This window comes from Fibroporia radiculosa, assembly GCF_000313525.1.
Source record: "Fibroporia radiculosa TFFH 294 genomic supercontigs, scaffold15474, whole genome shotgun sequence".
NCBI lineage: Eukaryota > Fungi > Basidiomycota > Agaricomycetes > Polyporales > Fibroporiaceae > Fibroporia > Fibroporia radiculosa.
In genome coordinates, this window is record NW_012133489.1 from 54,929 (window position 1) to 78,664 (window position 23,736).

The following is a 23,736-nucleotide window of genomic DNA, read 5'->3' on the forward strand; positions in this document are numbered from 1 at the left end:
CGAGTGCGCTGTGCAACCTCATCACCGTCCCGTCACCGTCACCTCCTCCTCGACCGCCGCGGTGTTTACGAGCACAATGAGCATCGCGAAGTCAGGCTTGGATCCACTTTTTGCGCTTGTTTCCCACTCAGTGGAGGTCATCGAGACGAATTTCTACAAACTTCCTGGTTCCGCAGTTATCGCTCGCTATGTCAGGGAATCCCATCGAGACGATCCGGGTCGGACGCTTCTCGAGGTCATCCTCATCATCTTTGCCATCAGGACACTCCTGCAATCGCGTACACATGGAGAATCCCAAAGCAAACACTTCATTAAATTTGACGAACATGTATGTCTGTCACATGCATACGAGCGGATATCTGTGCCTTATGAGATGACCTGGCAGGAAATTGACGAACTAGTTCACGAATGGACGCCTGAGCCGCTTGCCCCGGCTCTCGATGCCACTGAGCAAGCTGATCTCGACGCGGTTTCCATCATTTCGGGTCCCACAGGTCCCAAGCCTAAGCTCAATAATGGCAAAACAGTACTCAATCTTGCAAGCTACAACTTCTCTGGACTTTCTGGGAACGCGGAAATTAAAGAGCGCTGCGTCGAAGCTCTTCGTAAATTTGGTTTGGGTAGTTGCGGTCCTCCCGGTTTCTACGGTAACCAAGGTAAGTGAAGGCATAGGAATGCCGAGTGGAGAGGGGGCTGACTGGTTCATAGGTGTCCAGATTCAGGCGGAACAGGACATTGCAGATTTTTTAGGTACAGAAGGTGCTATTATGTACGCGCAGGCATTCTCGACGATTAGCTCGGTCATTCCAGCCTTCTGCAAACGTGGGGATATCATCGTCGCCGACCGTGGTGTGAACTTCGCAATCCAGAAAGGACTACAGATCTCGCGGTGTACGGTGCGCTGGTACGATCACAATGACATGGACAGCTTAGAGCATGTACTCCAAAGCGTGGAGAAAGAGCACATCAAGCGCAAGTCTCCTCTTACTAGGCGGTTCATTGTCACCGAGGGTATCTTCGATCAAGATGGTGCTATGTCTGATCTTCCGAAGTTGGTTGAGCTGAAGCTCAAGTATAAATACCGCATAATTCTCGACGAGAGCCTATCATTCGGAAGCGTGGGGCGGACTGGCCGTGGGCTCACTGAGCTCTACAACGTTCCAGTAAGTAGTTTGCTCATTGGCTGATCTCAGTTATAAACGAGTCCTTGTAGGCGTCCCAAGTAGATATGCTCGTAGGTTCTGCTGCCACTGGGCTTGTAGCATGCGGTGGCTTCTGTGCTGGTTCCGACGTTGTGGTCAGACACCAGGTATGTTCCAACTCATATAGCATTTACATTTCTAACTTCATAATTTCAGCGCATTAACGGTACTGCGTACGTGTTCTCGGCCTCCATGCCGCCGATGATGGCCGTAGCTGCTTCAGAGTCTATCAACATTTTGCGCAACACCCCATCCCTGATGAGTACGCTGCAAGAGAACGTTCGGGCAGTTCGCGCTATCCTCGACAAGGTGGACTGTATCACCATCCCATCCCATCCTGCAAGCGCCATTATTCACATCAAACTTGGCCCCTCGTCTGTACCTGCGCCTCCGATGACACCCATGACTCCGATGACGCCTGCGTCACCATCACGACATTCCAAGCCGACATCCGTCCAGCCGCGCGATGCACCACAGTTCGATGCAACAGAAGAAGAGCGATTGCTCCAAGAGATTGTTGAAGATGCTCTTGCACAGGGCGTCCTGATTACACGAGCGAAAAGACTGCGCGGACAGGAACTCATCGAGGTTCGCCCGAGCATACGGCTGGCGGTCAGCGCTGCCATGTCGCGTAAGGACTGTGAGAAGGCTGCGAGCGTCGTCAAGGCGTCCTGCATTAAGGTGCTCAACAAGCGGCGATAGTGATCGGGAGACGTGTGGGCGGGCGGTGCGTTTAGCTTATACCTTTCCTCTGCTGATACGTGTGGATATATACTTGCTGGTGTAGGGACATCGATTACTAATAGTGCATAGATGACATTCTTAATCCACATCCCTGCTGTGACTCACTTCCTTAATCTCAACGACAAGTTGGGACGTTGGATGAAGACAGATGGCGAAACGGGCATTATATCCTTCAGAGGCAATTCCTCATTCTTCCTGTTCGAATCTACGATACGGTCGCCCCATGCGGTTCCGTTCCGTGCGATCACTCTTGTGAGTGCGTACGACTCGAGCACAAGCCTGATCGACAGATAGGGGGAGCGGCGGACAAGACTGCGCGCGCCGATGAGTGTTCTGTCTGCGCCCGTCACAACTTAATAAGGATGTGTGGGGCTCCTGTCCGGTGGCTCCGCATCCACTGCATCCATGGACGGCGCGAAGTCTGTGTGGCTGATCACTGGTAAGTATACTCGAGTTGCGACCTGTCAGTGCTGATTCCCACTAGGGACGACCTCGGGGCTCGGGAAGCGACTTGTTGCATCAGTGCTTGCTCGGGGAGACTATGTTGTAGCGGCAGAGCGCCGTCTCAATCGTCGCTCTCTCGAGTTGTCGCTTTCGGAGGACGATCGGGGACGTCTGAGGTGGCTTGAACTGGACATGGATAGCGATCTGCAGACAGTGCAGGGGAGGGTCGATGAAGCGCTAGGTGTGTGGGGGCGCATAGACGTGCTCGTGAACAATGCAGGGAGTGCGCTACCTTCGACGTTGGAGGAGGGCGGGTGTGTGAATTCCCCAGCAGTGCATTTGGATACAGCATCATATATTGATTATGGGCATTCAGCTCAGCCGCCGCTATTGAACAATTTCAGACGAATGTCTTTGGAACCTTGAATGTCACGAACTCCATTTTGCCCCATATGCGCCAGCGCCGTTTTGGGACGATTATATTTGTCGGAAGCCGCATGGGGTGGAAGTGCGATATACCGGTCAGTGGTTGAGTTGGATCTTGCAATGAGCTGCTCTTGATTCCGTCCAGATGGCCGGCTTTTATGGCGCATCGAAAGCCGCTATCCAAGGCATGAACATGCATGTAGATTCGAACAGCACACTCACTGACTAAAAATTGTAATAGCGTTTGCAGAAACGTATGCGGCTGAGCTCCGCCCGTTCGGCATCCGGGTCCTCATCGCCATTCCGGGCGAGTTTCGCGTCGAGGGTGGGATTGCGAATTCTCCATGTGTCTCGAGGCAGGACATCCGTGACTACGACCAAGTCCGTGTTCGGGTGCTACCCGAGCTCGCAGCCAAGGCGGAGGTGAGGGGAGACCCGGTGAAGGGCATGTCGCTCTTGGTAGACGCGGTGAAGGGGGAGGGAAAGGCACAAGGCAAAGAGTGGGCGGACTATTTTGTCCTGGGACGCACGGCGTATGCGACCGTGAGGGAGAAGTGCTGGCATTTGCTCAAGTCGCTGGACGCCTGGCAGGATGTGGCGGAGGATTTGGATTTTGATCACGACGAATGAGTTGTGTTTAGATATTCAAACCAGCTGAATGTATCTGGCATTTATTGCGCGATATTCTCAACAACCATGTAATTCGTAGCGACGGTGGGAACGGAGGCGTGTTGGCTCTACCCCGTGTAAATGTTGGACATCCGGATCGGCGGTGTCATGCAGCTTATACGTGACCATTGACACCCGTCTCGACTCGGACTGCATCCGCCGGACTACTTAAATAAACGCCTCAGCCGTTCTTTGAACCCGCCATCCGTTCACTCGTCCCTCGTTTATTCCGTTCCCCCCTTTCCCCAACCTTCTACCATGGCGACGACACAATTCGACCCGAACAACGCCCAGAACTTGATTGAGGTGCGCACGCTGCAGTTGGTTTAGGCAGTATCCATTCATCTCGCTAGTGGGATGTAGATCGAGAAACAGTAAGTGCTGGTCTAAGCTGTCTAACTCTCATCGGATTGACGGCAGCGGAAAGGTTTGCAGTGAGGGCAGTTGAACATGCACAGGTTCGTCCTGCTGATGGTCCAACTTCGAACAACTCATGACCTAACAGTGCCCTCCCCGTCCAGACCTACTGGAACCTGCTGGAAAAGGTTGAGCCCTCAAACCTCAAATTGACCAAGTAAGCCGTTGGCACAGCGAGCAGTTGCGGTCGGTCTAAACTCGATGCCCTTACACCGCCCCATCATCCAGGATAGATGACGAGATCTTCGAGCACACCATGAACGAGTTCCCGGAGCTCAAGGAGGACTCATATGCGAAGGTGATCAAGCTCGACGAGGAATGGATGAAGAGCCCCGAGGGTAAAGAGAGGTGGCGGAAGTTCATGATGTCGTAAGTCTCTTGCCCATTCACGGGTTGACGGCCCTTTGATGTGGTAGTGGATGTGGTGGAACAAATGCATAGTTATGAGAAGAAAGTGAAGGACTACAACTTCGGCTCTCTCATTCGGACGGACGCGCGGGAGGAATATGGCGAGATGAACACGATTTTTGGTGAGCAGCCAGCCACTATTATCCTAAGCTTTCACCGACTTAGTCACCGCCAGTTACGCGAATACAGGTCTGTCGACCATAATTTCCTGGCTGTATGCGCTGCTGATCCGCCCCATCAGTTCTATGCATTCGAGGTACGCTATGATATTACAAGGAAAATTTTGATGATTCGCTTAAAATCGATGATAGATTGCGCGCAATAGACTCGGCCTGAATGCTGCTGCTCATGAGATTGCCAAGGCTGAAGCTGAGAAGCAAAGGGAGAAGCAGGCCAAGGACAACAAGAAGAAAGCAAATGGAAAGCAGTAACATCAGGATGATTTGTTCGTGGCCGTTTCGCACTCGATGTGAGTAAATCACTAAGTTACCACTGGGACTGTATCTGATTGAATTTCCTCTGCCATCAGAGTATGGTTGGTAATGTCATCTTGTGTTTCTTCTTAGGGACTTGCGTAGGCCTGGGTGTTCAGCAAGACAGCATATGTAGAACCGTATGAATCGACAGTTCATGTACAATTGTAGTTGTAACATAGTCCCTGAATTGCCACTCATGGTTTACTATGCAACATACCGACGACCTCCTAGATATGTAAGTGAATAATGGCCACCCTATATCTCATGTAAAAATGCTGAACATGTGAGGAGGCCGAAGGTGTCTGTATACACGCAGTAGAAGTGCGCGAACGGAAGACAGGTCAAAGGTGAGACTTGGCCGAAGCGAGATTGCCGCCGTCGACAACGATGTGTGCAGCAGATACATATGCACCAGCAGGGCTGGCCAAGAACAACGCTGTGCCGCCATTTAAATGAATAAGACGAACGAGAATGATGGGAGGATAACATACCTGCGCCAGCCATGTCTCTGGGTGCGCCCAGACGACCTGAAAGTATGGGAGAGGAAGCAGTCGTTACTTTCACTAAGTGCGGAAGTGCATAAGGAGATGCGCACCGAACGGATGGTCATTAGTCATTATAGTACCACGTTCATTGAATGCATATTTCGTCATTTTGGAGGGGAAAATGCTGCATATCGCCCTCAGCCGCACGTCGGCAATCGAGAAACGACATGCTGTCTCACCCGGGGAGAATGGCATTCACGCTGCAGAGAGCCGGCGTGTGAGGCACTGGTAGCGTTTCAACGGAGTCTACGATATACGTACGTGATGAATTTTGAGGCTAACGACGAGGCTAATTGCGTTGTGAGGTGGTTGACAGCAGCCTTGCTGGCGCTGTCTGATTAAATGGCGTCAGACGTGCATATTTGAAGGAAGATGAGGGACACACACAGCTCCAGGTCCCATTTCCGTCGCCAGAAAGGTTACCGTATGGTGACGGAACATGGGCCGAAACGGATGAGATGTTGATGATTCTCCCCGGGTCGATGTTGGTCGCATCTTTCGCCAGGACGTCGGTCAATCTGAGTGAAGGCTTGCCACGTTAGGTATGACGTTTGTATATATCATGAACAGCATATACTCACGCAACTGTCACTAATCATTCCTGTATGAGTTACCAGAAGCCTTTGAAGCGATAGGCGACACACGGTAAAAGATGCTCTTTACATTGAGCGCCAATAGTCGATCCCAGCCTTCTTTCTCAGGAAAACTGTAAAAGCGCATAAGCTTGGGGTGCGTCCCCTGATGGCCTGGTACTCACTTCTCATATGGAGCACCCCAGCTGATACCAGAATTGTTGACAAGGATGTGGACCTTCGACTCCCGCTCTTTGATAGAGGCTGTAAGGCTGTCGCAACCAGCTTTGGTCTAGATTTCACCAGTGAGACCTCCAAATATATGCCGCGTTGTGACGATGCACTCACTGTCAGGTCGGCGACGAAATAGTAGCAGGTGCCCGGGCCTTCGTTATTCAGCCTGTCGCACACCTACGCTCGTTGGAGTCGGGTCAAGATTCTGATTGAGAAATATGCTGTAGGCGATCCGACGCACCTCCTTCAGCTGTTTCTCCTTGCGGGCGGCGATGTATACTGTTGCTCCGTTCTGGACGAATGCAGACGCAATCATGGTGCCGATGCCTGAGCTTCCCCCAGTGACTACAGCTGGAAGATAGATTCTTTGTGAGGCTAGTTCCACTGATGTGTGAGAACGAGCCGTACCAACTTTTCCCTTGACATTGAAGAGTGAGGGAATACTCAAATCTGCCTTGAGAATCAGCTTAACTATCCGTAAAGAGTGTGATCACATTTGGGTGTTGCTCACCGTCAGACATCTAGTATGTAGTTGCTTGTGCGAGCAAGCCTCCAGAGCTGAGTGAGCTTTCAGTGACCAATTGACTCCGAACATACGCAATGCGCATGAAAGCTACCGCGGTACGGGTAGTGATCCGAGATTGCGGACTAGATCAAACCGGGTCGACTGGGTGCCCAGCCGAAGCGAACCAAGCCATTAGTCTGAACTTGTTTCCGACGTCGTCAAGATCGCGCTTAGCATCGTCTCCGACGACGAGCAGGAGCCTCGTGCTCGTCGAAGGCAGCGATGGCGTACCAGCCAGGGCACAAATCCGCAGCATCCGTCTCCAGTACCAACCTTGTCCCGCCCTCGTCTACAGATGTCCGGCAGCGGCGTATGACCTCGCCTTCGCTCCCGCCGCCGTCGCCTCTCAACCTGGTCAGTGGTACAGCTCACCAGTAGTGGGTATGCTCGCGTTGAACGTCCATCCACCACAGCCAGAACCCGTCTACGGGTACCGCCGCCCCCCCTCGCCGCTACGGCACGCGTCGACGATCGATCCCACGACCGGCGAGGTCAGCGACGACGGGTCAATCCTCCAGTCCGAGGAGTCGCGTGAGGGGCGGCAGTGGGGACAACGACACCACTCGCCCTCCCCGTCTCCTTCGGTCGCGCACTATGCGGCGAATTTTGCACAGAAGGTCGGTTCTCTCATGAGCAGTAGTATGAGTCCGCGCTCGAACACACTTCCAACGGACGACGAGCTGGAGGCCGAGGCCGAGAAAGAGCGCGACAGAACAAGAAAGGAAGCTGAACAGATTCTTATGCAGGAAGCTGAAAACCGGCGGTCGGTCGAGGACCGCGTTATGGCTATGCTGAACTCGTCCTCGAGCAGCCTCCCGCCTCCGCCGCGCTCGCAGACCATGCCCGTCACACCACCTTCACCACATTTCTCACAGAAAGAATCTCCACAAAAAGAGGGAGGTTGGTGGTCCATGGCGAAGAGCAGGCTGACGCCCACGAAGGAGCCCAAGGAGCCTCTCACCCCCGCACAGCAAATTATTCAGGAAACGAAGACACGCGAGAAGGAGCAGGAAAAAGAGAAGAAGAAATCTAGTAAGATGAAGCAGAAGAGCAAGGAGTGGTCGCCTGCGCCTGAAACACAGTTTGAGGAGCCTTCTTTCATCAAATCAAGTCTTGCTGCTCCCACCACACCTTCAAGGCCAGTGTCCTCTGCTCTCTCTTCGCCAACACCTCATCCTGGCGTGCTGGCCACACCCCCAAGTCTAGCAGCATCCCCTTTGCGCTCGATGGAAGGTGGTTCATCCCCTTCGTCGCGAGGAGGCCATCCGATCTATGCTCAGTTCAATGCTCAGGGTACGCTTGATGTTCCCGGAACCCTACTGACTATTGCGAAACGATTCGAGAAGCTGGAGAAGTGGACAGTCGGGCATGTTCGTGCTTTGGAGGAACGCATGGACGACGTCGAGCGCTGGCTTGTGGAGAAGGAGAGGGAGAAAACGCAGTCCAGTGTCAACTCGACAAAAGATGAGGACGATGATAATATAGAAGGGGCGATGAGTGAGGTTCGTGAGGAGCTTGCAGAGCTCCAGGGTCGGGTAGGTGAGCTAGGCCGCGAGATGGCCAAGTTGATAACCGCACCTGGAAATCTTTCTTCTGGCCCCTCACGCAATTCAGCATCTATTGCGAGGGCACCCTCAACGACCTCTATAGCTGTACGTTCTATCTCCCAGAGCATCGCGAAAAGCCCCACATCTACCCCACCGAAGGTATCTGGATCGACCAGTCCACCATTTACGACTCCCACTGCTCCAAGGGGGTCACGTACGCGTCTACCATATCCCACTGGCGACTATGCCACCCCACCGGATTCTACTGTAATTGGACAGGGCATGTTTTCACCAGCAAATTCACCGCCCTCCTCTATAACATCTGCGACACGAAGCCGACATATGTCGATCTCGGGGCTGCCAAATCCAGCCACATCTCCCAATGGGCAATCACTACCGGGTCTGCCTCGTGCAGAGTCGCCGGTAGCAATGGCAGCGAGCTCACCGACACTCCCCCCTCCCAGCGCGCCAGCTTCTGCACGTCCCTCAAGCGTCAGCCCAACTCCACGGAAACGATATACGGTCGCACTTGGTGGGCCCATTATGGCTGCGGATCGGGCTGAGCGCGTTGAACGTGAACGCCCCGTTCAATCGCGCACACAGCCACGCGAGCTGAGCACCGCATTTTTCTCTACGTCACCCATCTCAATGACGCCTTCGAACGACGAAAGCACCGACGATTCGGACTCTGGCGTGAACGAAGAAACGATCGGCAAGGCTGCGGCGCGCCAAGCCGGGCTCGCAGTGCCCACAGAGGCGTCTGGGGCACAGCAAAGTAGGTCGCCGTCCGCCTCGCCGACGAACACGCCCACGCCGGCGCGCCGCTCGCGCCCGCAGACGATGTACGCCTCGCAGTTCTCTGGGATCGCGGCGCCGTCGCCGGTCACACCGCTGAACATCCGCCTGCGATCACGCTCGACGGACCGCTTTGGGCTCGGCCTCGGGGACGGGAGCATCGGGTCCGTGGGGTCGTCGTCGTCATCGTCGGTCAAGTTTGTGGACCCACTTCTTGTTCGCCGCCAGACGAAGGAGGCGCTTGCGAGTGCGGCCCCGAACGCACCGAAGGTCATGCCAGGGAAGCCGAAGGTGCCGGTCGGAGAGCTGGTTGCGTTCTTTGATCAGGACAAGGCGTAGCGGTCTGTTTAGAGATGGGTTTTGATACCTGCTTTGTTGGCGCGGATTCGTGAGGAAGCAAATGCGCAACGCTTTCGTCGTACTATATGCTACATCTTTTGCTGTTTTACTTGAGACAATCCATTGATACCACACGACCTGTCATGACCAATGTAACATGCTTTTCGTTCACGCCTGACGATGTTTTTAATGACAGATGCATATGTATTGCTTGGAACTTGCGACGATAACCAGCTAAAGCTACACATGTACGACGAGCATAATAGCAAGGACAGGCTGGACAGCTACACAAACTAGAAACGATTCAAGACTACAACAAGGCTACATCCCGTTTTCCTCGATAGATTCTGATCTTCGATTGGTTTGATTCGATCCATTTCACTCGACTACGTCCATGTCAGGCGCTCCGGCGTCCATTTCTTCGTCTCGAAATCCCGAGCCACTCGCCACTAGGGAAGCGTCTCGCGCGAGCGCCGCGCTTTGTATTAGGTTCAACGCGCCGATAATCGACTCCCAAGCGATCCCCATGACCTCCCAGAGCTCTGGGTCCTTTATCGCCAGAGACATCGCATTCAGATAGAGACAATTTGTCTTAACCATCCACCTCCATATTTCGAGGGAATTGTTGTTGCAGGCTTCAATGATCGCTGGCGCATACTGTGCGATGCGGAGCTCCCTAGGAACTGCTGGCTGAGACGTGGGATAGACCAGGCGGTGGTTGGGAATGGGCCCGAGCTGCGGCATAGGTAGAAGAGTGCGCATGAGGACCTCCTTGTTTCGAGAATACAGCCAAACAACGAGCGGGTCCCAGCCTTCCATCCTCGCGAGGCGCAGTGGTACAACAGGCAGACGGTACACCAGACCGCCTTGACCGGATGGCAGAGGCTCCTTGGGGTGAGACACTTTTGGGTCAGACTTAGTCATGGGAGGCAAGTTGCCACAAGCCGTGACAAAAGGTAGTGCGTGAATGGGAATAAAGATGACCTTGCGGGGTTCACTTCCTGGATGGCTAGCCCGTTCAGAGGGTGAATTTAGGTCTGGCTGACTTGCCGCAGAAGCAAACACGGCAAAGACATGGGTAGGGACACAAGTCAGGCCAATGTCAGTGACGAGAACATCCAGCTCCTTATCATGAAGGCTCTTCGGGGGGTCCACAATGAAATGCTTGAAGGCACCCATCAATCTTGCGAACACTCGTCAGGAGAATCGTCGAATGAGGATAAAGCAGACACTCACTTCCCGCCCATCTCCTTCATCGCGTCGTTGACAGATTCCATAGAAATGTTCGCCAAGTCCGGCTCGATTGCATTAATGACATCGCGGTTGACATCCGGCATGTTGCGCGGCATGTACAACTTGGCATGCAGTTTGACTGGCTTGAAGGGCGCGACACCGTCAGCCCGATACGACCAAATGAAGACGTTCTTCCTCCATGATTTGTACGGGTCCATCGGCGGCGCTGGTTGAGGTAGAGACTGAAAGAAGCTAACAGGTTCGAAGACCTCGGGATAAACGGGATGTCGTGACTTGCGTTTTGCGGACTGCACTACGTTTCTCGACTGTGCAAGAGCCTTCGCAGGAGCCATGGAAGAGAGCTTGTCGTATTTATAGGACATAGCGAGTGTGGAATGAAGCGAACACAAACTGGGCCAAAGTTGGGGGTCATGGTTGTGGAATCGGGGATTTAAATAGTGTGGAAGGGGGTTATGTGGCCGAGCTGAGTCTGCGACGAGTGGAACAGCCATACGAAGTAGGAGCGATTGACTCCTGCCTGGTATGGAAATTGTTTGGGGATCAGCAAATGCGGACCCATAGAACCAAGCAGCAGCAAATATGCGCCTCGACGAGGCGAAGTATCTGTGTGCGCAACGGACTACAAGGCGGAAAAGGCGTGGTCTTTGTTTCACGCACTTTTCCTTGTCCCATAAACTCCGCGAAATTGTCAGCCAAAATGCGAGAGGTTGTGCATCACTCACTAGCGCTATCGCCACTGTGGACTGCCGTAAACATAACCGAAAATTGGGAAAGCCCACAACGACAAACCCGGTTTTAGTCCCGGAGTGGGACAAAGGAAAGTCTTGGTTAGGTAGGCCGGAGATGGCTTAGACAACATGCAGAAATATTGGGCTCGCAAATATCAACCATTGCTCATCCACAAGCTTGTAAAATCCTAAATATTGTTAGCAACCTTCAATGGCCAAGTGTCTGCGCGACTGTGGCGTCTGCAAAAAGGCCCACTGACCTACAACAACGTAGCATGAATCCGATAGCGGAAACAATTAAGCATCATGAACCCCGCCAGCCACGAGTACGCTGACTGTGTGCGTCCATCTTCCAAGTTTTCCCCGATGCGGAGCGAGGGCGAAGATAACTGGAAGAAGCAGAGCGTTGGGGCGGGACATCCGCAATATAGCCAAGCGGTGTTAGCATCGACGTCTGGAGAAGTAAGCATACGTAGGGCCTGCGCCACAAGTTCATAAAGGTGAGGAAGTATCGTCTCAGACCGTTCCCTCCGATGTGGTAATAATTGAGCGCAGAATGTCCAGTGTGCTTGAGTAACCTGTTTGTTCTGACAAGTGTCCTAGACGCAGCCTATTGTGACGCTGTGGGGATGCATACAGTACCAGCGAACACGGAACCGTTGTCGAACTTCATCCAACCGATAATATTTGAGGTGCGTGGAGGGGTCCGTGGTATCTAGGTCAGACAGCATGTTCCACAGAGCGTCGATTGAGGCCAGAAGGGAGACGATACTCTGACAATTAGGAGGGGTCACAAGTGATGCGTCTGGTAGCGAAGAGCATCGACTGAACGACCGAGCGATCGACAAGACAACAGAAAAAGTCAAAATCCCAACGAACACAGCATGGCCACAAGTGAGTCCCCGAATGTTAGATCTCCAAGAATATTGAGATGCCGTTGACAAATTCTAGAGGAATAGAGATAGAGGTGGTGCCTCTCTACTTCAGTATCCTGTGGGTCGACTAGCAGATGAGCTAGTGGGCGGAAAGGGGAGGGGGAGACAAAAGAAGTCCCCCCTTTTTATATAGCGAAGCTCATCTTCGCAGAGCGCCCGTAAATCCACGGAGAGCGTGGCTGGTACGTAAAATTGACAGCGGCCACTCCATTTTGACAGATCACGCACACCCTTGTGGCCCTGTCAAACGAGGTCCGTGCGTTGTTAGTTCAGAGTTGAATCCTGCTCACGAGTGAAGACGCCTAGCTAGACGACACTTAAACTCGCCTATAGATGAAATACTCGAAGACGTTAATGGCAAGTAAACAGACCTTGTATGGGGTGAGCAGAACGTACGATGGGTTAATGCATTTGACAACAACAATGCGTACGATGAATAAGGCACAGGGACAATAGCTGACGGACGAGCGTCTGCGACTCGACAGCGCAGGAAGACGCATCATGAACGCACTGAGGCATTTCAAAATCCTATTTTTCTGCATTTTCAGGACGTTGTTGCAAGGCAGGTCAAATGTTGAGACTCACTTGTCAATTTAGAGGGTTGAATCGTGATCATGGCAAGTGGGGTGCGGCCATGACAACACCAAATTGTACCACTGGAACATGTAGCTTAGGACGCCGAAGTATACGATTAACACAATAATATTAGTATAGCTCGAGAGCTAACTGTATGCAGTAGTTAAACCGTAGCAGCATTTCGACAGCCTATGCTTACCTTCCCAGCTCAGTGGCGGCAACTTGTGTGAAGGTTGGGGTGATCGGCCCCCCAAATTCGAGTGCAGCTCCCTTTAGCGCCGGAGATCCATCCATGCCAAATCCTTTCCTCATCCCCTCGTTCGATCGGCGCCATCCAGCGCCTTTGAGTGCATTGACGAAAGAAAAAAGACTATACATACAAAAAATAGTACACAGCAATATATTTGCAACATATAGTGATCCAGATCGTGTATAGCTACAAAATTGTCCCTAAGCAAGTCTGTCCGAACGTGTATTATGAGGATATAATTGAGAACTTGGTCTGATTGCACGTAAGTAGCATCTCAGAGTAATAAGCGGTTCGCACATCGCGATCATAATTAGACGAATAAAGTGTTCTCCAAACACGAAGACTTCGGGTCCGATAATCCACGACTTACATTATAACGCACTCTCTGTCTTCGAGCTTCTTGCTTGCAATCCCCACGTCATGCAGCGAGTGTGGAACTCTGTGGCGCAGGTGCGGTCGTTGCTGCGGCGACTTGGGCACCTTCTCAACAGGCGGGGGTGAAGCAGGAGTGTGGTGGGCGCCCCAACCCTGTTTCCACTTTGGCGACCGCTGTTTTGTAGCATTTGTGAGGGAGGTAAGAGACTCGGGCGCAGGATCAGATCGAGGTCGCGGTGCCGATGACTTTGGAGGCCTACTGATCCGACCAGGTGCGCTAGCGAGTTCAAGATCAGACTGAGCCTTCCTGAGCGAGTATGGATCTGCACTATGCAGCGTAGGTGAGGGCGACAACACAGGTGCATAAGGTGTATACGGCGTCATGGTCTCGTCCGACTGCATGGCATTATATCGCTGCGAATTGAGCACCATTACGGGGTTGGCGCAAGCTGCTGGTAATGGAGGTGGTATCTGGTTCGCTGGTTCTTGTGCCTGCACGAAGCGGATGACATTAATAGGCGTGGTGGGACTTAACTGTGATCTGGTTGGTCGGTCTTGCATCGTGGATGGTGGCGGTGATAGCGCGCTTCGCGTAGGAATAGAACCCGCAAATTTGGGCGGCTCAGGAGCGAATGAGACAGCAGTCGGGCGCATGGACGGTATGGCAGCGGCAGGAGGTGGGCGAGGAATCGAAGGAGTAGTCGTTGAACTAGACGGAGGTCGAGAGTAGGCTTTATCTACTGCCTGCGACCGCAATCGCGCGAGTGTACGAGTCCGTATCAACCGCGTCTCGGTCAAATTCTCGTGCTCTTTCCTAGAAAGAGATGTTTGGCGGGAGAGTGTCTGCAAACGCTCGTGCGCATCAGCATTCCCCTGTTGTGACGCCTGAGCGACAGCGGAATGAGTCCAAGGGAGATTAGCTAGACCTTGGCAGACGCACCAACGAATACCATCTTTTTGCAACGGCCACATCCTTTATACTACCAATGCCAATCTCGGTATAATATCCCATAGCGAACTGAGCACTTGCAAGCCCCCTTTTCGCAGCACTTTTCGCGAACGAGTATGACAGACCTTCGTCCCGCTCAAAAGCGTCTTCGCATCCGCACAAAAACCATTTGCTGAGAGCCATGTCTGCTTCAGTATTGCCTTGACTGCTCGCCAGGTAGTAGTATTGTACGCTGAGAACGGGGTCAAAAGGAAAGGGCCCATCGGCGACCTCGTGTGCGCGTCCAACGTAAAACTGCGCAGGCGCATAATTGAGATATGCTGCGCGCTCTAACTGCTTGCGTGCCTCCAAATGAGGAGAGGAGCCATAAGGAATAAAGGGCTCGATGAGTTCAGGAGAGACCTGCGCAGAGAACTCATTCAAGAGAAGAAGACCGTAGGTGAATGCGGGTTCCGAAACGTCCAGGGTAGCTCGAATAGCAGCCTGTTTAAGCAATGGAAAGGCTGTTGCGGCAGAAGCTGCCAGACCCATCTCCCCCAATAGATGTGCTAAGCCCATGCGCTGAACATTGGTGAGAACATACTATGGATGCACATTGCGATAGAGCACTTACGTATAAACAGCTCGGGACATTGTGACTGACTCCGCAATCATAACAACTCAACGCATTAGCCAGATCACCAGCTTTCTCCAAATCTTGCCCGACCCTAAACCAGGCTGGGTGATATCCGGCCTTTGCGGCCTGATCAAAGTGCGAAAATGCGTTCTTGCAGTTCGGTGAGATGTATTGAGGGTAAGCACCGCTGGCTTCGCAAAGAGCGCAGAGGTATATAGCTTCTGCGACGTAGCCGGGCACAAAACTTTGCTTTGACTTCTTTCGCGCCGCGAGCTTTAGAAGCATTGGAAGTGCAACATCGATAAGGCGCTGGAGGGCAGGGTCACTGATTGGTGCAGGGCTTTCAGGAGAGTTGATCGTGAGCTGACGTCGCTGCGAAACATCAACCAGGTAAAGAACATCACGGCACCACGCCACTTGACTGGAGGGATCGCTGGTCGGCTGCTGGATGGAGGATAGGAGTGTAGAAAGTATGGTTGCCGTCGGGAGATGGGCAACAAGATATGAAGTCGCAGATGCATCAAGAATCTGTCTAGGTGACTTTAGAATCTGAGCCGGGCGGTCGTGCAAACCAAAATCTAGAGAGGTGGCACGCAGTCGCTTCGGGGAGTGTTTGGGTGTTGCACGGCTATGAGAGGCTGGTTCGACGGGCTTGTTCATGGTGCAGATGGCGACCTGAAAGTCATGCAGCAGCACGTATGAGACAGAAAAAGAGGCAACTTTACCCTTTTTAGCTTATAAATGTTACTTGCAACCCTTCCTAGTCAAGTTGAGCTGACGTATCCTCCCACCCTATATTTGCGGGAAGATGACAAAAGTGCGATGAAGAGATAAAAGGGAAATGAAAGCGTGCAGACGGCGCGGAGTGCACGAGCACTGCTAGATGAGGGATGGCTGAGCACGGCAGCATGCCCACCGAGGGGCACGGAACGAACACAGCCATGATCCGCCCCTAATACCTGAGTCGGCTGGGTAACTAGGTTCCACCCGTGCTCCAAAACTGTGATCGTGGTAGTGGCTGAGCGCCGCGCTGCAAGGCGAGAGAGCCGCAGTCTCTCGAGCGCACAGCATTGAAGGGTGGCAATGCAGCTAGCTCCCGCAGTCTACTCGTCCCAACTTGGCACTGGGTAGCATGGCTGCGTCGTCTAAGGCCACCGACGTCAACTCTTTAGCTTAGATAAAACTGCGCCGAGGGAACAGGCAAAACTTCGTATCTGTCGCATCGACAGGGGCCCTAGCGAAAGGTGAAGACAGTTAGGGGGACGGAATCAAATGACCGCAGCGCACTATAATCATTGCGCGCCGGTTGGAGCCATTGGAGGCTATTTCATGCAGTAGATCCGACTCGGACTCACTGGTCTGGCAAGCGACCAGCAGGAACTCAGAGACAAAAGGACGATAGAATTCGAAGCAGGCAGCGCCAGTCACTAGCTAGCACGTGATATACCGTCACGCGTCGGGGAGTGACTATTCATCAAGCGCAGTCACACATGCGTGACCGGCGATGTCCAATTGACCCCGATCCCGACCTATTTTCCTCAGTTATCACCTTCCGTCTGGTAATCCCAACATGGCCCACGCGGGTCCATCTCCCTCATTGACGTCGAAAAAGCGTGCTGGCGCAAGAAAGAATGCCATAAGATTGTCAAAGTCCAAGAAAATCTCCGAGATACACGCTGTGGACGCCTTAGAGCAGGCTGCTCTGCAGTTCGTGAGTGCAAGCCCTCTGACCGTCGCCGTTGTGTGTGCTCATGCATTAACACAGTTTTGGTTGATAGGATGCGCCACCTGATTTGAAGCTCTTTGCTGACTTGCCCATCTCGGATGCTACCAAGCGAGGTGAGGGGCGAGGATTCGTCCTGGAGGCGCATCTCACTCGTCTGCTTCAGGCTTGAAGAAGGCTTTCTTCGTTAAGATGACGGACATCCAAGCGAAAAGTCTTTCCATTTCCCTCAAGGGCAAGGATGTCCTTGGTGCAGCTCGTACAGGAAGTGGGAAAACCCTTGCTTTCTTGATCCCGGTCCTAGAAATGCTGTATCGTCGAAAGTGGGGGCCTCAGGACGGGCTGGGCGCTCTCATCATATCACCTACGCGAGAATTGGTGGGTGTAAGTACAACCGTCATATGTTCAATCGTCTCATTCCCCTCAGGCAGTGCAAATTTTCGACGTCCTGCGTTCGATAGGTGGCTATCATAGCTTTTCTGCTGGTTTAGTTATCGGTGGAAAGAATCTCAACGACGAGCGGGAGCGTCTGTCGCGCATGAACATTTTGGTTGCTACTCCTGGTCGTCTATTACAGCACATGGACCAAACGATCGGCTTCGAATGCGATAATTTGCAGATGCTAGGTCTATATACTCTCATTTTTGCACCCCCTCGTTCTCACACTATCATATGCAGTCCTGGATGAAGCCGATCGAATATTGGACATGGGATTCCAGCGCACACTCTCCGCGCTGCTGTCACATCTTCCCAAATCTCGCCAGACCCTTCTCTTCTCTGCCACTCAGACCAACTCGGTATCTGACTTGGCACGTCTGAGTTTGAAGGATCCCGTTTATGTTGGCGTCCAGGAGCTCGATAGTGCCGGTGCTACGCCGAAGAGCCTTGAGCAGCACTACGTCGTCTGCGAGCTCGATAAGAAATTGGATATACTTTGGAGTTTCATCAAAGCCCACTTGCAAAATAAAGTTCTCGTTTTTCTCTCGAGCTGCAAGCAGGTGCGGTTTGTATTCGAGACATTTTGTAAAATGCATCCGGGCGTGCCATTGTTGCAACTTCACGGAAAGCAGAAGCAGATGACGCGCCTATCGACCTTCCAGCGATTTACGACGATGAAGCATGCTGTGCTCTTTGCGACGGATATCGCTGCACGGGGGCTTGATTTCCCTTCGGTGGACTGGGTACTTCAAGTGGACGCGCCCGAGGATGCAGAGACGTATATTCATCGCGTGGGACGGACGGCTAGGTACGAAAGCTCAGGCAAAGGGCTGCTTTTCGTCGTGCCGAGTGAGGAGGATGGGATGAGGCGTGCGCTGGAGAAGAAGAATATTGTGGTGGAAAAGATCAAGATTAAGGCGAGCAAGACGCAGAGTATCGAAAACCAGCTCCAGAACCTTGCATTCCAGGACCCTGAGATCAAGTATCTCGGACAGCGTGTGCGTGTAGGCACCGATGCTCGGGTCTCTCACTCACGTTCTGCTCTTAATTCCAGGCGTTCGTCTCTTACCTCCGTTCGGTCTTCTTGCAGAAAGACAAGTCCATATTTAAGTTGAACGAGCTCCCTGTTGAGCGTTTTGCTGAGGCCCTTGGATTGCCGGGTATGCCCAAGATTAAGTTCCTCGGCAAGGAAATGGCGAAGAAGAAGAAGAATGCGTCTCATGCTATCATAGCTCCCGAATCTGTTCTATCGAATCAGAAAGCTAATCTGCTCGATAGTGAGCTGGGCGAGAGCGAGGATGAGGGTGATTTATTGGAGCATAGCTCCAGCGAAGAGGAAGAAACCTCACCACCTGTTCCAGGACCATCAGAGCCAGATAAGGCAAGCTAGTCTCATTGAGATGCGGTTTTCTATGGCGCTGACTCATCCTTGACCCGCCAGTCCAATCGTGTGCGCACAAAATATGACCGCATGTTCGAGCGCAAAAACCAAAGCATCCTCTCTGAGCACTACACCAAACTCGTTGACCATTCCATTGATCGAAACCAAGATGCCGACTCGGAGGACGATTTCATTACACTCAAAAGAGCCGATCACGACCTCCCAGGCGACGGCGAGCTTCCGGAGTCCGAATTCACTTCGAAACGGAAGGTGAAGATGGCGATGTCGAAGAAGGCAATCGCGAAGTCGGGGCCGAAAGGGAATAAGTTGGTATTCGACGAAGACGGCCTCGCGCATGAGATATATGAGCTGAAGACGACCAACGAGGTTTTCCGAGGAGCGGATGACATCAAGGAAGCAGGACGGAAATTCGCCGAGGGCGAGAGAGGAAAGATGCAAGAAGCGGATGTGGTCGACAAGGCAGAGGCGAAAGAGAAGAAACGCGAAAAGAAACGAAAACGGAAGGAACGTGAGAAAGAGGTAAATGCTGATGTTTCCTCGTTTTGGCAGAACTGACACAATTACAGGAAATGGGGCACGATGACGGCGAAGGAATGCCGATGACGACGACTCTGGCCCCCGTTGAAGACGGCGATGGATATGTAAGCCCCGACTTCGACCTGCCGTCGGAATCTGAAGACGATCTCGATGCTGCGCCTCCACCTCCGAAGCGCGCAAAGGCGCAGAGTCGCAAACGTGATGTAGATTCGGATTTGGAGGAAGAAGAGCAACTGGCACTGCAGTTCCTCCGTAGTCGATGATAAGACTCGTTCCTCTACAGGATTATACTATTCATTTGCATACGTATCGTTGAGTATTCGGTAATTCAGTGGTTGTCATGACTTTGCTTGACGCTCCAGGAGCCGATCTGCAACTTCGCTGTAGAAAAGCGAAGATGTTCAATAAGATGCTTCATTTCTGAACGAGTAGTATCTAAATTGTCAACCGAGGATAAGCTTCGTCTGACGCCCGCTGATGTTGAAATGACATTCTATGTATGACGCTGACGCTGTTTTTTCAGGGCAAAGGCTTTCGGCTGGCGCGCAGGAAAGGAACGTGCATATGTGTCATATGATTCTGACAAGGCCCCTCTTCAGATTTCCGATTACTGGGGCTCCAACTTGGCTCCAATCGCCAAGGTCATAAGATCAATCCGCAAAGGGACGTTCCCGCCTCTGCGCTACAGGCCGCCGGTTTCCCCCTGAGCGAGAATCGCGAGGCATATACTAACAACTAGTAGCTCGTGCAGCGAGTCAGGATAACTTGATCCTGACTCGGTCAGTGACCATCTCGAACCTCGTACACTATGCGTCCCCATGGGCTATCGAATACGTGTACGCGAGCCTCATCCTGAAGATTCCATTTTATCTCGCCAGCTATGTCGCACTCATCCAACCCTTGGGCTCCTCGCGTGTCCGACGAGGAGAGATATTCAGAAGAGACGTTTCTACAGGGTGCGCTCCTCTCCAACATCGCGTACGGCATGCAGGTCGCGCTCTTTCCGATGTGTTTCACTGCGCTGTGGCAAAAAATCGACCGGTTCAATTATCGACGCCAGATCTCGCTCCTCGTCTTTGTTTCTCTCATTTTCATTATCGGCACGCTCTACATGGGCGCCCAAGCCAAGTTCACGCAGCAGGCGTTCATCGAGTATCGCGACTATCCCGGTGGACCGAGCGAGTATGAATTGGCGTTCTTCAGTAACCCCGTAGATGAGATTGGGAATGTGTGTTTTGTCGTTGGGAACTGGTTCATGGATGCCTTCCTTGTGCGTGTCCTGCCAATTTTATTTTTACCAATCACTGAGCGTTTTAAATCTAGGTATGGCGATTCATGGTCATATATGGATCGTACGGCAGGGCGTGGGTGAGAGTTTTAATCATCCTTCCCTGTATAATGCTCCTTGCGTCCATCGGTATGTCACTGTCTCGCCTCGCAGCCCCGAGCTGACTTCATGTCCGTTACCTTTTCCGTCAAGCGCTCGGTGTCCTACTTTTGGTCAAAATGGCTGGCTCTAATCCTTTCGCACAAGCCGACTTCGCCCTTTCTTACTATGTGACTACACTTGCGCTGAACGTCATCGTCACTGTCATGATCGCCACCAGGATAGTGCTCTACCGGCGACGCATCAGGCGTACTTTTGGACCACACCACTACTCAAGCTACTCTAATGTTCCTGCGATCCTCATCGAATCCGCGTCATTATACTCCCTTTTTGCGCTGCTCTTCATCGTTCCGCTCGGGCTCCAGAGCCCGCTTGCGAATGTGTTCATGCAGTCCGTGAGCCAGGTGCAGGTGAGTGTCGCTTTGAGCTGACTGACGCTATTTCTCCACTGACTTTCAAATGTGTATCTGTGACGATCTCGAAGATCGTCACCGCACTGATGATTGTCTTTCGTGTGGCCACTGGCAAGGCATGGACAGAAGGCGGTGAGAGAGAACCTATTGTGCCCACTGGTGCTACTGCAGTGCAGCTCAAGCGCACGGAGCGTGCGCGCGCTGGTGGCGGCAGTGAAGGACATTCTTCACTTGAGTTCAGCCTTCCCGATGGCCTTGACGCGAGCCAATCTTCGGGTAAGACTACTTGCGAGCACGAGGGAAGCTCTGCCTAAGAGCTTCGTTTTCGCTGCATGAACCTGATCGCCGTGTTGAAGTTGTTGAGCACATCAAAAGTATCTGCTTGGAGATGAGCACCTCGCTCCTGGGCATGTTGAGGATGATATCAGTAGTCCAAACCAACGTGGTGTGAGTATCCCTAACCTTTGCTCCTCAGATGGACACTTATTCTTCCGTATTATGTCGATATGTCAGATTGATCCTAAGCCTATTCATCAGGCGTGGCGACTGATGGAAACGACATCCGTTCTTAATTTGCAGCTTACAAGCAGCAGGTACTCATTACCTTTCTTTACTTGAAAAATGCCCGTCGCAACCATATAACCCAGTAGCTGGAAACGTAAGTGATACTAACCGCCTGTTTGATTGTACAGGTCACTCATGCACTTTTTGCAGCATACTTTTCCATAGCACTATTCATCCCATTTATTCATTCCGCATATGTGGCTGGATTAGGAAGGATGTTTTCATCACTTGCGCATCTTCGAATCTACATCCCATCTTTTCACGATTTCATGGGGGAACCGCTAGCTACATGCACCACTATTGATTTGAGGGCCGCTTCGCGGCGCTCCGACTCGCCGTTCGACTGTCCGAGCCTCGAAGTAACATAAGCGTTTTGATCTCCGAAATGCACCTTGACGATCTATGCACGCGCGCGTTCACTTTGTCTCCGAATACTATGCTCCCCCATATACCCTATAAAATATGCCTCGTTTGCGGTTTTTTGCATTGAATCAGACAATGTGTCCTGCAGCTTTTCATTTGTGACATAACTTCACTTTACATCCTTCATGAACCAACTGCCAGTCTGCCCGAAGCTTGAAATGCGTCGAGTTTGTCACGCTCTGCCGTGGGCCTGTGTGGTCTCGTGCCCAGACGTGCCGAAGACAGGCTTGTGGCAATACAACGGCATCCCCGACGAGACCCATCGGCATCTCTCGGCCATTGCTCGGCATTGACCCGGCCATCACGAATACAAACAAGGGCGTCCTTGCCGTGGCAGGTTGAAGGGCGCGCGTTTTGAAGCAGACATTGATTGAGACCGTCCTCCTGCACTCTGTAGGTCTCTAATGAAGATTCTGATATAGTTCTTACCGTACACCTCCACTATATGTCTCTTTTAAGGCTTCTACCTACGGGAGACACGCCTCTTCTGGCGGGTAGCAGCTCGGCAAGGCTGACATCGACACGGCACATTAAGCGCGCAAGCTGGCGAGCTATCGTAACTTTGTCCAGCGATCTCAACCGCCGCTAGCATAATGTTCGGCGCTCGGTGTAGACTGACATGCCGGCCGGACTTAGAATGTATTTATCCATTTTAGTCGAGGACATCTGAAAAAGGAAATCGGATCTCGAAAACAGATGAATACATTCTAACGAACGAGTTGCGTTCGCAGCGGAGTTTACAAGTCAGAACGGCTGGATACGAGCCTACGCTCAGCGTTTAGGCCTTTGCCGCCTCGGGCTGTTGAGTTGACGGAATGAGAATAGAAATGATGAGTAAGGTGGTCCGAGACTCCCGGCATGACTTCGGTATGCCAACCTTATGTTCCGCCTGAGTTGAACCTTCGAGCAGTAGCAGCGCATCTGTCTTCACATCTCCTAAAGGTTTCAAGCACAGAGCGCATGGAGTCATAGGTATGGACTGCTTTACTTATGGCAGAAGCGACGCAGAGACGAACTGAGTGAGGCTGATTCTTTTTTATCAGGAACGCAAATCAGACTTGGTTCACACATGGTCCACGGTGGCGCGAGCCGTGTACGCTCGGTTATCCGGGTTCACAAACCGGCCCCAAGTTGCGGTCCATGCGTGGGGTCTAAGCCGGCCTTCTCATCGGACTAGTCTGCTGTATAAAGACCATGCCCGTACGGTGATCGAGCGTCGCCATCGTCCCACATACCTATGTCGGACTCTCGGGCGGCGACGCTTCATGACATTGAGGTCGGTCCCCGTGTTAGCTCGGACACCAAGTCAACGAACTCCGTGCTCGCTGCTCGTGAATACTTGGGACGTGGAACCAGCGAAGATCCGTATGTTGTAGACTGGAAAGAGGCCGATCCGCAAAATCCGTTCAATTGGTCGAAGCGACGGAAATGGATTATAACGTCCCATGTATGATCAGTTGCCCGTGAAATCTGGAAACTTGTCTGCTCAACAACTATATTTAACGTTTACAGCTCGCATTTGCCACTTGGGTTGCATCTTTCTGCAGCAGCTCCTACAGTGCCGGCCTGACGTATACCACCACGGACCTGCATATCACGAAAGAGATAGCTATCCTAGGCGTGTCGCTCTTCGTCCTTGGATTTATGGTTGGGTATGTCGTCTGCGCATTCTCTACAACAGTTCTCGCCTTGACAAATTCCTTTTTTCAGCCCTCTCTTCTGGGCCCCCATGAGTGAGGTAAATATGGCCATTTTCAGATATCTGGGCGATGGTCTGATCTGC

At 52.3% G+C, this 23,736-nt stretch overlaps 11 protein-coding genes across 11 annotated transcripts; 8 read left to right on the forward strand and 3 right to left on the reverse strand.

Annotated features, from left to right (window-relative positions):
* Positions 1 to 76: 76 nt before the first annotated feature.
* Positions 77 to 1,904, forward strand: FIBRA_07700 (uncharacterized protein; the record flags this gene model as incomplete). Its single annotated transcript, XM_012329372.1, has 5 exons — positions 77 to 328; positions 386 to 656; positions 709 to 1,163; positions 1,214 to 1,309; positions 1,359 to 1,904. The coding sequence occupies 5 exons, from the start codon at positions 77 to 79 to the stop codon at positions 1,902 to 1,904; spliced, it is 1,620 nt and encodes a 539-aa protein (XP_012184762.1).
* A 447-nt stretch (positions 1,905 to 2,351) lies between these two features.
* Positions 2,352 to 3,446, forward strand: FIBRA_07701 (uncharacterized protein; the record flags this gene model as incomplete). The annotated part of the gene is made up of 4 exons (XM_012329373.1): positions 2,352 to 2,385; positions 2,431 to 2,704; positions 2,767 to 2,915; positions 3,058 to 3,446. The coding sequence occupies 4 exons, from the start codon at positions 2,352 to 2,354 to the stop codon at positions 3,444 to 3,446; spliced, it is 846 nt and encodes a 281-aa protein (XP_012184763.1).
* Positions 3,447 to 3,743: 297 nt separating this feature from the next.
* FIBRA_07702 (uncharacterized protein) lies at positions 3,744 to 4,741 on the forward strand (the record flags this gene model as incomplete). Its single annotated transcript, XM_012329374.1, has 9 exons — positions 3,744 to 3,791; positions 3,839 to 3,859; positions 3,906 to 3,919; positions 3,991 to 4,059; positions 4,131 to 4,240; positions 4,319 to 4,432; positions 4,486 to 4,499; positions 4,552 to 4,566; positions 4,622 to 4,741. 9 exons carry the CDS (start codon positions 3,744 to 3,746, stop codon positions 4,739 to 4,741), a joined length of 525 nt encoding a protein of 174 aa, XP_012184764.1.
* A 386-nt stretch (positions 4,742 to 5,127) lies between these two features.
* FIBRA_07703 (uncharacterized protein) lies at positions 5,128 to 6,658 on the reverse strand (the record flags this gene model as incomplete). Its single annotated transcript, XM_012329375.1, has 13 exons — positions 5,128 to 5,222; positions 5,278 to 5,313; positions 5,382 to 5,455; positions 5,511 to 5,531; positions 5,593 to 5,665; positions 5,719 to 5,849; positions 5,913 to 5,922; positions 5,976 to 6,037; positions 6,089 to 6,195; positions 6,252 to 6,314; positions 6,379 to 6,488; positions 6,546 to 6,608; positions 6,649 to 6,658. 13 exons carry the CDS (start codon positions 6,656 to 6,658, stop codon positions 5,128 to 5,130), a joined length of 855 nt encoding a protein of 284 aa, XP_012184765.1.
* Positions 6,659 to 6,924: 266 nt separating this feature from the next.
* Positions 6,925 to 9,383, forward strand: FIBRA_07704 (uncharacterized protein; the record flags this gene model as incomplete). Its single annotated transcript, XM_012329376.1, has 2 exons — positions 6,925 to 7,056; positions 7,116 to 9,383. 2 exons carry the CDS (start codon positions 6,925 to 6,927, stop codon positions 9,381 to 9,383), a joined length of 2,400 nt encoding a protein of 799 aa, XP_012184766.1.
* A 378-nt stretch (positions 9,384 to 9,761) lies between these two features.
* FIBRA_07705 (uncharacterized protein) lies at positions 9,762 to 10,999 on the reverse strand (the record flags this gene model as incomplete). Its single annotated transcript, XM_012329377.1, has 2 exons — positions 9,762 to 10,566; positions 10,620 to 10,999. The coding sequence occupies 2 exons, from the start codon at positions 10,997 to 10,999 to the stop codon at positions 9,762 to 9,764; spliced, it is 1,185 nt and encodes a 394-aa protein (XP_012184767.1).
* A 2,493-nt stretch (positions 11,000 to 13,492) lies between these two features.
* FIBRA_07706 (uncharacterized protein) lies at positions 13,493 to 15,726 on the reverse strand (the record flags this gene model as incomplete). Its single annotated transcript, XM_012329378.1, has 3 exons — positions 13,493 to 14,386; positions 14,442 to 15,011; positions 15,064 to 15,726. 3 exons carry the CDS (start codon positions 15,724 to 15,726, stop codon positions 13,493 to 13,495), a joined length of 2,127 nt encoding a protein of 708 aa, XP_012184768.1.
* A 910-nt stretch (positions 15,727 to 16,636) lies between these two features.
* On the forward strand, positions 16,637 to 18,617 carry FIBRA_07707 (uncharacterized protein; the record flags this gene model as incomplete). Its single annotated transcript, XM_012329379.1, has 6 exons — positions 16,637 to 16,777; positions 16,845 to 16,905; positions 16,956 to 17,167; positions 17,217 to 17,415; positions 17,468 to 18,225; positions 18,282 to 18,617. 6 exons carry the CDS (start codon positions 16,637 to 16,639, stop codon positions 18,615 to 18,617), a joined length of 1,707 nt encoding a protein of 568 aa, XP_012184769.1.
* An 81-nt stretch (positions 18,618 to 18,698) lies between these two features.
* On the forward strand, positions 18,699 to 19,429 carry FIBRA_07708 (uncharacterized protein; the record flags this gene model as incomplete). The annotated part of the gene is made up of 2 exons (XM_012329380.1): positions 18,699 to 19,148; positions 19,196 to 19,429. The coding sequence occupies 2 exons, from the start codon at positions 18,699 to 18,701 to the stop codon at positions 19,427 to 19,429; spliced, it is 684 nt and encodes a 227-aa protein (XP_012184770.1).
* Positions 19,430 to 20,046: 617 nt separating this feature from the next.
* Positions 20,047 to 21,280, forward strand: FIBRA_07709 (uncharacterized protein; the record flags this gene model as incomplete). Its single annotated transcript, XM_012329381.1, has 4 exons — positions 20,047 to 20,436; positions 20,490 to 20,583; positions 20,647 to 20,963; positions 21,038 to 21,280. 4 exons carry the CDS (start codon positions 20,047 to 20,049, stop codon positions 21,278 to 21,280), a joined length of 1,044 nt encoding a protein of 347 aa, XP_012184771.1.
* Positions 21,281 to 23,190: 1,910 nt separating this feature from the next.
* FIBRA_07710 (uncharacterized protein) lies at positions 23,191 to 23,690 on the forward strand (the record flags this gene model as incomplete). The annotated part of the gene is made up of 2 exons (XM_012329382.1): positions 23,191 to 23,400; positions 23,466 to 23,690. 2 exons carry the CDS (start codon positions 23,191 to 23,193, stop codon positions 23,688 to 23,690), a joined length of 435 nt encoding a protein of 144 aa, XP_012184772.1.
* Between the last annotated feature and the right edge of the window lie 46 nt (positions 23,691 to 23,736).